This window comes from Callorhinchus milii, unplaced genomic scaffold (genome assembly GCF_018977255.1).
Source record: "Callorhinchus milii isolate IMCB2004 unplaced genomic scaffold, IMCB_Cmil_1.0 Scaffold1269, whole genome shotgun sequence".
In the NCBI taxonomy this organism is placed as follows: domain Eukaryota; kingdom Metazoa; phylum Chordata; class Chondrichthyes; order Chimaeriformes; family Callorhinchidae; genus Callorhinchus; species Callorhinchus milii.
The window spans coordinates 5001-17397 of NW_024706010.1; the positions used below are offsets into that span (position 1 = coordinate 5001).

Consider the following 12397-nt stretch of genomic DNA (forward strand, 5'->3'; position numbering starts at 1 on the left):
GTGTATTACAGTGTATTATTAGTGTATTATTACAGTGTATTACAGTGTATTGTTACAGTGCATTGTTACAGTATAACGGGTCAGTGCTATATTATTATTACAGTGTATTATTACAGTGTATTACAGTGTATTGTTACAGTGTATTATTACAGTATAACGGGTCAGTGTTATATTATTATTACAGTGTATTATTACAGTGTATTACAGTGTATTATTACAGTGTATTGTTACAGTGTATTATTACAGTATAACGGGTCAGTGTCATATTATTATTAGTGTATTATTACAGTGTATTACAGTGTATTGTTACAGTGCATTGTTACAGTATAACGGGTCAGTGTTATATTATTATTACAGTGTATTATTACAGTGTATTACAGTGTATTGTTACAGTGTATTATTACAGTGTATTAGTGTATTACAGTGTATTATTAGTGTATTACAGTGTATTATTACAGTGTGTTACAGTGTATTATTAGTGTATTATTACAGTGTATTACAGTGTATTGTTATAGTGATTGTTACAGTATAACGGGTCAGTGTTATATTTTTATTACAGTGTATTATTACAGTGTATTACAGTGTATTGTTACAGTGTATTATTACAGTGTATTAGTGTATTACAGTGTATTATTACAGTGTATTACACTGTATTGTTACAGTGTATTATTACAGTGTATTACACTGTATTATTAGTGTATTACAGTGTATTATTAGTGTGTTACAGTGTATTGTTACAGTGTATTATTACAGTGTATTACAGTGTATTGTTAGTGTATTGCAGTGTATTATTACAGTGTATTAGTGTATTGTTACAGTGTATTACAGTGTATTATTGGTGTATTATTACAGTGTATTACAGTGTATTGTTACAGTGTATTATTACAGTGTATTACAGTGTATTGTTACAGTGTATTATTACAGTGTATTAGTGTATTACAGTGTATTATTACAGTGTATTACACTGTATTATTAGTGTATTACAGTGTATTATTAGTGTGTTACAGTGTATTGTTACAGTGTATTGTTACAGTGTATTATTACAGTGTATTACAGTGTATTATTACAGTGTATTACAGTGTATTGTTAGTGTATTGCAGTGTATTATTACAGTGTATTAGTGTATTGTTACAGTGTATTACAGTGTATTATTGGTGTATTATTACAGTGTATTACAGTGTATTGTTACAGTGTATTATTACAGTGTATTACAGTGTATTGTTACAGTGTATTATTACAGTGTATTAGTGTATTACAGTGTATTATTACAGTGTATTACACTGTATTATTAGTGTATTACAGTGTATTATTAGTGTGTTACAGTGTATTGTTACAGTGTATTGTTACAGTGTATTATTACAGTGTATTACAGTGTATTGTTACAGTGCATTATTACAGTGTATTACAGTGTATTATTAGTGTATTATTACAGTGTATTATTACAGTGTAATACAGTGTATTATTAGTGTATTGTTACAGTGTATTACAGTGTATTATTAGTGTATTACACTGTATTGTTACAGTGTATTATTACAGTGTATTACAGTGTATTACAGTGTATTATTAGTGTATTACAGTGTATTATTAGTGTGTTACAGTGTATTGTTACAGTGTATTATTAGTGTATTACAGTGTATTGTTAGTGTATTACAGTGTATTATTACAGTGTATTACAGTGTATTACAGTGTATTGTTACAGTGTATTATTACAGTGTATTACAGTGTATTATTAGTGTATTATTACAGTGTATTACAGTGTATTGTTACAGTGATTGTTACAGTGTATTAGTGTATTACAGTGTATTAGTGTATTACAGTGTATTATTAGTGTATTACAGTGTATTATTAGTGTATTACAGTGTATTATTAGTGTATTGCAGTGTATTGTTACAGTGTATTATTACAGTGTATTATTAGTGTATTATTACAGTGTATTACAGTGTATTGTTACAGTGCATTGTTACAGTATAACGGGTCTCAGTGGTATATTATTATTACACTGTAATTCCTCCCAAAAAACAACAACAAAAATGGGGGTCGTTCTGAACCCACAAACACAACAGTCGGTTCCCCCTTTACGGTGTGTGTGTGTGTGTGTGTGTCCCGTGAAGAAGCGCTTTGGGACGTCCTCCCTCCTCCGACGCGAACAGCGCTCCTTATCAAACGCAAAAGGATTATTATTGTCATTAATATTATTATTATTGTTGTGATTATGGTTATCGAAGTGGAAAAGACTACATTTCCCGGCGCGCCCCGCGCGGCGGCGCGCGCAGCCGAGTGCGCGGCCGTTTTTTTTCGAACGGCGATGACGACGACGACCTCCAACCGTCGGCGGAGCCCCGCCCACCCCCTCGGCCCCTCCTCGCGCGCGCGGGCGAACCCCCTCTCTCTCTCTCACCTGCTCGCGGGTGGCGGACGCCCCCCGACTCCCCCTCACGTTCAGCGCAACCCCCTCTCCCCCACCCCCTCCCCCTCCCTCCCCACGAGGCTTCGAGGCCGGTTGGAGGGTGACCCCCTGAGGGGAGGGAGAGGAGAGGAGAGGCGGGAAAACCACGTGTCGTCGTCGTCGGCGGCGGCGGCGGAGGCGGACGAACGCGTTCCCCGCCTTTCGCGTCGGCCTGACTGACTGCCCGCCCTCGCGCATGCGCCCTCCTCCCCCCCCCCCTCACCACCACCGCCGCTCCGATTGGCTGCCTCCGATTGACCCGCCTCCTCCCCCCCCCTCGCGCTTTCGCGCTGCTCTCATTCGTCCAACTCGGAGACCGACGTCTGCCTCGGCCAATCGAAGCGCCGGGAATGCGGTGGTGTGGTGGTGGGGGGGGGGGTTGAGTGTGAACGTCATCAGGACCGCCCCCACTCGCTCCCCATTGGCCTCGGCGTTGGGCGGCTCCCTCGCCTGATTGGCCGCGACCGGGACGGTGACACGGATTGACGTCTCCCTCGGCCAATCGGGGCGCCGGAGTGGTGTGGGTGGGTGGGGGGAGCGGTGACGCCAATCGGGACGCTGCGCCCCGCCCTCCGGATGCGATTGACGGCTCTGATGGCCAATCGGGGCGCCGGAGTGGTGTGGGCGGGTCGAGGGGAGCGGTGATGCCGCCCACCCGCCCGCTGCAGCCAATCGGGACGCTGCGCCCCGCCCCCGGATGCGATTGACGGCTCTGACGGCCAATCGGGCGCTGGGACGGCGGAGGGGATACATGAACAGCTGAGACACTGAGACACACAGTGACACTCACACTCACTGACACACTCGCACACTCACTAACACACTCACACTGACACACTCACACACTGACACTCACACTCAGACACACTCACACACACTGACACTCACACACACTGACACACTCACACTGACACTCACACAGTGACACTCACACTCACTGACACACACACACTCACACTGATACACTCACTGACACACTCACACTGACACTCACTGACACACTCACACTGACACACTCACACACTGACACACACTGACACTCACACTCAGACACACTCACACACACTGACACACACTGACACTCACACACACTGACACTCACACACTGACACTCACTGACACACTCACACTGACACACTCACTGACACACTCACACACACTGACACTCACACACTGACACTCAGACACACTGACACTCACACACTGACACACACTCACACTCACTGACACACTCACTGACACTCACACATACTGACTCACTGACACACTCACTAACACTCACTGACACACACACTGACACACACTGACACTGACACACTCACCGACACACTCACACGCACTGACACTGACACTCACACACACTCACTAACACTCACTGACACACACACTCACTAACACTCACTGACACTCACACTCACTGACACTCACACACACTGACACTCACTGACACACTCACACACACTCACTGACACTCACTGACACACTCACACTGACACACTCACACACACTGACACACACTGACACTGACACACTCACACTGACCGACACACTCACACGCACTGACACTCACACACACTCACTAACACTCACTGACACACACACTCACTAACACTCACTGACACACTCACACTGACACTCACTGACACACTCACACTGACACATTCACACACTGACACACACACACTGACACACTCACACACACTGACACTCACACACTCACACTGACACACGCACTGACACTGACACACTCACACTGATACACTCACTCACACACACTCACACTGACACTCACTGACACACTCACACTGACACTCAGACACACACACACTGACACACTCACACACACTGACACACACACACACACTCACACTGACACACACACTGACACTGACACACTCACACTGATACACTCACTGACACTGACACACTCACACACTGACACACACACACAGTGACACACACATACACGGAAACCGTCTGTGTGTGTGTTAGTGTGAGTGTGTATGTGTGAGTGTATCTGTAGGTATGTGAGTGTTTGTGTGTCTGTCTGTATGTGTATGTGAGTGTATGTGTCTGTGTGTAAGTGTGTCGGTGTGTGTCTGACTGTGAGTGTATATGTCTGTGAGTGTATATGACTGTGAGTGTAGGTCTGTGAGTGTATATGTCTGTGTATGTGTCTGTTTGTGTGTGTGAGTGAATGTCTGTGTGTGTATGTGTGTGTGTGTGAATGTCTGTGTGTGTGTTTGTGTGTGTGTGTGTGTGTGAGTATCTGTCTGTGGTGTGTCTGTGTGTGTGTGTGAGTGTGTGTCTGTGTGTGTGTCTGTGTGTGTGAGTGTCTGTGTGTGTGTCTGTGTGTGTGAGTGTGTGTGTGTCTGTGTGTGTGTGTGAGTGTCTGTGTGTGTGTGTCTGTGTGTGAGTGTGTGTGTGTTTGTGAGTGTGAGTGTGTGTGTCTGTGTGAGTGTGTGTGTGTCTGTGTGTGTGTGTGAGTGTCTGTGTGTGTGTCTGTGTGTGTGAGTGTGTCTGTGTGTGAGTGTGTGAGTGTGTGTGTCTGTGAGTGTGTGTGTGTCTGTGTGTGAGTGTGTGTGTCTGTGTGTGAGTGTGTGTGTGAGTGTGTGAGTGTGTGTGTGTGTCTGTGTGTGAGTGTGTGTGTGTGAGTGTGTGTGTGTGTGTGTCCTGACAGTCAGAGTGAGTCAGGCCGACACGAGAGTCACCGTGAGACAATAATAATAACAACAACAACAACAACAACAATAATAATAATAATAATAATCCTTGTATTTGATAGAGCGCTTTTCACGTCGGGAGAGGACGTCCCGAAGCGCTTCACAGAACGCACTGCAAAGTGAAGTGACCGCACACTTGTGGGCGGACGCGGCGGCCGACGGCGCACAGCGACGCCCCCCACCCACAGACGGTCGGGGGTTGAAGATGACCAATTTGTCATCATTATTGTTTGGGGGTTTTTTTTTTTTTTTTTTGGAGGGTTTGTGATTGGGGGCTCTGCTGTGCGGAGTGAAGGAAACGCGTTCCCCGAGGTTTGGCCCCGACTGACCCCCTCCGGGGAGTGAACTCGGGGTCTCTCACTCGCAAAGCGAGTGCCCTCACCCCCTGAGCCACAGGACTCCCCTCCAAAGAAACTCTCGGGACCAGAAACAGATGTGGATTCAGACGCTGGAAATCTTAAATCAGTTGTAATATATTTTACAAACTATGGACTACATAATCTAACAAAAGATCTCAGGAACCAACCGACCAACCAACCTCCAACCAACCAACCAACCAACCAACCAACCAACCAACCAACCCCCAACCAACCAACTAACCCCCAACCAACCAACCAACCCCCAACCAACCAACCAACCCCCAACCAACCAACCAACCAACCAACCACCCAACCAACCGACCCCCAACCAACCAACCAACCCCCAACCAACCAACCAACCAACCAACCCCCAACCAACCAACTAACCCCCAACCAACCAACCAACCAACCAACCCCCAACCAACCAACTAACCCCCAACCAACCAACCAACCCCCAACCAACCAACCAACCAACCAACCCCCAACCAACCAACCAACCAACCAACCCCCAACCAACCGACCCCCAACCAATCAATCAACCAACCAACCAACCCCCAACCAACCAACCGACCCCAACCAACCAACCAACCCCCAACCAACCAACCAACCAACCAATCAACCAACCAACCAACCAACCTCCAACCAACCAACCTCCAACCAACCCCCAACCAACCAACCAACCGACCCCCAACCAATCAATCAACCAACCAACCAACCCCAACCAACCAACCGACCAACCAACCAACCAACCAACCAACCGACCCCCAACCAACCAACCAACCCCCAACCAAAATAAACATGTAAACCATTCACCACCTCTCCCTAATTTAATTTGCGACAATTAACAGATCCCTTTGCTAAACGTATACTCGAGGCTAAAAGCCCCCGGTCCAACCCTTCACCGTGGAGATCAAAGGCTACCCCACCTCACTCCCCCCGCAGTCCCTCTCCCCCACACCCCCCGCCCCCCCCCCACCCGGCAAACACTGAACTCGGGCCTCGGAGAGCGGGTGGTGGTGGTGGGGGGATAGAGTCCAAATATTTGACGTCAACACCAGTGGAGCGCGGTTCAGGACGGTTTGACGGCTGGAGTTTGGGTGGGGGGGCTTTGGTGGACCGTGGGCAAGGTGGGGAGTGTGGGGGGGAGGGGTGTGGGGGGGGGCAGAGGGAGTAGGGATGGACAGAAGCCCGTGTGGACGACGACCGTGGCATCGTGAGCCAATATCTACCCTTGGCACTGGCACAGGTTGGAGCGATGTACACCCTGGGGGCCAGCCCTGGGGGGGGGGGGGGGGGAGAGGGAGGGGGGGGGGGGGCAAATCATGTAGATTATTTGAGGCACAATGTCCCCGGATCAGCACTGCGGGAATACCTTCCCCCCTCCCCGGGTCTGGCAGAACAAATCCCCACTCGGCCACTGACACAGTCACTGGCAATTTTTTGGGGTGGGGGTGAGTGGCGGAGGGGGGGGGGGGGAGATGGGGGGGTGTTTCTGACCTGACACGCGTAGAGACACGGAAACACGTCACCGCGAGCAGCTGGGGTGTCCGACACACGCGTGCGGGCAAGGGCGCGCGCGGACACACACACACGGAAACCCATCTCCGTGATCAGTTGGGTGGTGTCTTGACACGCACACGCGCGCGCGCGCACACGCACACGCACACACACGCGCACACGCACACACACACTGAAACCCTTCACCGCGACCAGAGTCCAAACCACACACATATATACACACACACACACACACACACGTCGCCCGCACACGGAAACCCTCCCTGGTGTCTGGAATGGAACATGGACTCTCTCTCTCTCTCTCTCTCCCCCCCACCCCACCCACCCCCCCCACCCCCCGCTCCCCCCACCCCCAGAGGGACATACCGGGCTCTCTCTTCCCCCCCCCCCCCACCCCACCACCACCCGGCGTGTGTCTGATGGACGGGAGACACCAAGTGTCCACCAGAGCTCAGTCACCCCCACTCCGGCCCCCCCCGCTCACCCCCTCCCCACACACACACACACGCACACACACACACAGACAGACACACATCCGCCCCCCCCCACACACACACACACACACAGACAGACACACACACACACACAGACACACACACACGGAAACCCATCTCCGTGATCAGTTGGGTGGTGTCTGACACGCACACGCGCGCGCACACGCACACGCACACACACGCACACAGACAGACACAGACACACGCACACACACAGAGAGAGGGGGGGGGGGTGGGGGGGGGTGGGCACAGCGGATAAGTGGGTGGTGGGGGGACGATTCCCTCTCGCTGCCCGGTCGACGGCCGCCTCTCTCCTGCCGCGGGGGGGGGGGCGGGGGACGGGACCAAGGGGGGGGGGGGACGAAGGGCGGGAACGGGGCGGCGGGGGGGGGGCCAACGCGGGGTCTTCACTTGGTGAAGGCCGCCATCACGGCCCAGACCATCTCCGGGGCGTCGGGCCTGGACCCCTCCAGGTCGGGGTTGGCCTCCAGCAGCTGGCGGGAGCGGCTGGCCGCCAGCTCGTACTGGTCGTCGGCCAGAGGGACCAGGGCGTTCTCCAGCACGTCCGAGCCGTGGGCCAGCACCAGCAGGGCCAGCAGCCGGGGCTCCATGCGCTGGGGGCCCCCGGTCCACTGGTCCAGGAAGGCCCCCTGGGCCCGCCTCAGCAGCCGCCGCTTGACCGTGTCGTCGGTGACCACCGGGTGGGTGGTCATGTCGAACAGCAGGAAGTTCTGCTTCTCGGTGGTCAGCACCCCCTTCTCCACCAGGCCCTTGGCCAGACGCTCCCGCACGTTCCTCAGCTGGTAGTGCAGCTTCAGCGGGTTCCAGGTCTCTCCTGCTCCCCGCGCACACGCAGACGCACACACATAGACACACACATAGACACACACACACACACACACGCGCACACACAGACACAGACACGCACACACACACATAGACAGACACACATACACACAGACAACACAGACACAGACACGCACACACAGACACACGCACACACAGACACACACACACACACGCACACACAGACACAGACACAGACACACACACACACAGACACGCACACACACACAGACACAGACATAGACACGCACACACACAGACACACACACAGAGACACACACACGCACACACAGACACGCGCACACACAGAGACAGACGCACACACACACAGACACACAGAGACACACACACACACACATACAGAGACAGACGCACACACACAGACAGAGAGACAGACACACAGACAGAGAGACAGACACACAGACATAGAGACAGACACACACACAGAGACAGACACAACAAACACACACAGACAGACATATGCACACATAGACGCACACACACGCACACATAGAGACATGCAGACACACACACAGGCACACACATAGACAGACACACACAGAAACACACACACAGACAGACACAGACAGACACACACACAGACGCACAGAGTCACACACACGCACACACAGAGACAGACGCGCACACACACACACACAGAGACACACAGACGTAGACACGCACATACACACACAGAGACACACATACACACAGAGACACACACAACACACACAGACACACACACACAGACAGACACACACACAGACGCACACACACAGAGAGAGAGAGAGAGAGAGAGAGAGAGAGTTAACAACAACCCTCAGTGCCTTTCACGTCGGTCCTCGCAGGATGACAACAATAATAACCTTTGGGTTTAATACAGCGCCTTAGCACCTCGTCGAGACGTCCCAAAGCGCTTCACAGGATACACGCGTGTGCGCGTGTGTGTCTTTGTGTGCGTGTCTTGTGTGTGCGTGTGTGTGTGTGTGTGTCTTGTGTGTGTATCTTGTGTGTGTGTGTCTTGTGTGTCTTATGTGTGTCTTATGTGTGTCTTGTGTGTCTTGTGTGTGTGTGTGTGTCTTGTGTGTGTGTGTGTGTGTGTCTTGTGTGTGTGTGTGTGTGTCTTGTGTGTGTATCTTGTGTGTGTGTGTCTTGTGTCTTGTGTGTGTGTCTTGTGTGTCTTGTGTGTGTCTGAGATGTCTTGTGTGTGTCTTGTGTGTGTGTCTTGTGTTTGTGTGTGTCTTTGTGTGTGTGTGTGTGTGTGTGTGAGATGTATGTCTTGTGTGTGTCTTGTGTGTGTGTGTGTGTGTGTGTCTTATGTGTGTCTTGTGTGTCCTGTGTGTGTGTGTGTGTGTCTTGTGTCTTGTGTGTGTGTGAGATGTCTTGTGTGTGTCTTGTGTGTGTGTGAGATGTCTTGTGTGTGTCTTGTGTGTGTGTGTGTGTCTTATTCTTGTGTGTGTGTCTTTGTGCGTGTGTCTTTTGTGCGTGTGTCTTGTGTGTGTGCGTGTGTGTGGGTGTGTGTCTTGTGTGTGTATCTTGTGTGTGTGTGTCTTGTGTGTGTGTGTGTGTGTGTGTCTTGTGTGTCTGAGATGTCTTGTGTGTGTCTTGTGTGTGTGTGTCTTGTGTTTGTGTGTGTCTTTGTGTGTGTGTGTGTGTGTGTCTTATGTGTGTCTTGTGTGTGTGTGAGATGTCTTGTGTGTGTCTTGTGTGTGTGTGTCTTATTCTTGTGTGTGTGTGTCTTGTGTGTGTCTTTGTGCGCGTCTTTTGTGCGTGTGTCTTGTGTGTGTGAGTGTGTGTATGTGTTTTGTGTGTCTCATGTGTGTCTTGTGTGTGTGTGTGTCTTGTGTGTGTGTGTGTCTTGTGTTTGTGTGTGTCTTTGTGTGTGTCTGTGTGAGATGTATGTCTTGTGTGTGTCTTTGTGTGTGTGTGTGTGTGAGATGTATGTCTTGTGTGTGTCTTGTGTTTATGTGTGTCTTATGTATGTGTGTCTCGTGTGTGTGGTGTGTGTGTGTGTGTCTTGTGTGTGTGTGTGTGTGTGTCTTGCGTGTCCCCTCACCTGTGAGCAGCTCTATCCAGCTCTGCACGGTCTCCGGTGGCTCGGTGCCCTTGATGTGTTTCAACGCTTCGTCCAGCAGCACGTCACCCGTGGGAGCGTCCGACTTGAACAGCACCTGAAACCCCGGCGAGAACGTGAGAGGGGCGGACGGGCAGCACAGCGCACACCGTGTACAGGGACTGTGTCTGTAACCCTGACCTGGGAGTGTGGACACACAGTGTAGAGGAGCGTTACTGTGTCTGTAACCCTGACCTGGGAGTGTGGACGCACAGTGTAGAGCTTTACTGTGTCTGTAACCCTGACCTGGGAGTGTGGACGCACAGTGTAGAGGAGCGTTACTGTGTCTCTAACCCTGACCTGGGAGTGTGGACACACAGTGTAGAGGAGCGTTACTGTGTCTGTAACCCTGACCTGGGAGTGTGGACGCACAGTGTAGAGGAGCGTTACTGTGTCTGTAACCCTGACCTGGGAGTGTGGACACACAGTGTAGAGGGAGCTTTACTGTGTCTGTAACCCTGACCTGGGAGTGTGGACGCACAGTGTAGAGGAGCGTTACTGTGTCTCTAACCCTGACCTGGGAGTGTGGACACACAGTGTAGAGGAGCTTTACTGTGTCTGTAACCCTGACCTGGGAGTGTGGACACACAGTGTAGAGGAGCGTTACTGTGTCTCTAACCCTGACCTGGGAGTGTGGACACACAGTGTAGAGGGAGCGTTACTGTGTCTCTAACCCTGACCTGGGAGTGTGGACACACAGTGTAGAGGAGCGTTACTGTGTCTGTAACCCTGACCTGGGAGTGTGGACACACAGTGTAGAGGGAGCGTTACTGTGTCTGTAACCCTGACCTGGGAGTGTGGACACACAGTGTAGAGGAGCGTTACTGTGTCTGTAACCCTGACCTGGGAGTGTGGACACACAGTGTAGAGGAGCGTTACTGTGTCTGTAACCCTGACCTGGGAGTGTGGACACACAGTGTAGAGGGACTGTGTCTGTAACCCTGACCTGGGAGTGTGGACACACAGTGTAGAGGAGCGTTACTGTGTCTCTAACCCTGACCTGGGAGTGTGGACACACAGTGTAGAGGGACTGTGTCTCTAACCCTGACCTGGGAGTGTGGACACACAGTGTAGAGGGAGCGTTACTGTGTCTGTAACCCTGACCTGGGAGTGTGGACACACAGTGTAGAGGAGCGTTACTGTGTCTGTAACCCTGACCTGGGAGTGTGGACACACAGTGTAGAGCGTTACTGTGTCTGTAACCCTGACCTGGGAGTGTGGACACACAGTGTAGAGGAGCGTTACTGTGTCTGTAACCCTGACCTGGGAGTGTGGACACACAGTGTAGAGGAGCGTTACTGTGTCTGTAACCCTGACCTGGGAGTGTGGACACACAGTGTAGAGGAGCGTTACTGTGTCTCTAACCCTGACCTGGGAGTGTGGACACACAGTGTAGAGGGAGCGTTACTGTGTCTGTAACCCTGACCTGGGAGTGTGGACGGACGCACAGTGTAGAGGGAGCGTTACGGTGTCTCTAACCCTGACCTGGGAGTGCGGACGGACGGACGGACAGACGGACGGACGGACGCACAGTGCAAGGGGACGGGGACCCACCTTGCGATTGAGGAGGCTCTTCTTACGCATGGTGGCCGGTTCCAGCTGGACCCTCCGCCTGAGCGCCAGCTCCACTAAAATGCAGCCCCGCAGCCCGGCGGAGATGCAGTCATTCCAGAACGAGGTGTAGCCCTGTGGGAGGAGGAGGAGGAGGAGGAGGAAGGAAGGAAGGAAGAGCGTTAACAGAACAATTCCTGCGCTCTGGCAAATGGGGAGGACGTCTCAGAAAGCGCTTCGCGGGGTTCACGATCGAGTGTAGCGACTGCGTGTTTCGCCGGCGCGGGCGGGCGCTCTCTCTCTCTCTCTCGCACACACACTTTCTCACACACACACACACACACACA

General features: G+C 51.3%; 1 protein-coding gene across 1 annotated transcript; it reads right to left on the reverse strand.

Moving 5' to 3' along the window:
• Positions 1–7944: 7944 nt before the first annotated feature.
• Positions 7945–12185, reverse strand: LOC121852773 (Golgi phosphoprotein 3-like; the record flags this gene model as incomplete). The annotated part of the gene is given in 3 exon segments (XM_042346658.1): positions 7945–8375; positions 10443–10557; positions 12054–12185. Coding segments are annotated over 3 exon segments (675 nt in total), but the record flags the coding sequence as incomplete, so codon positions are not given.
• Positions 12186–12397: the final 212 nt, after the last annotated feature.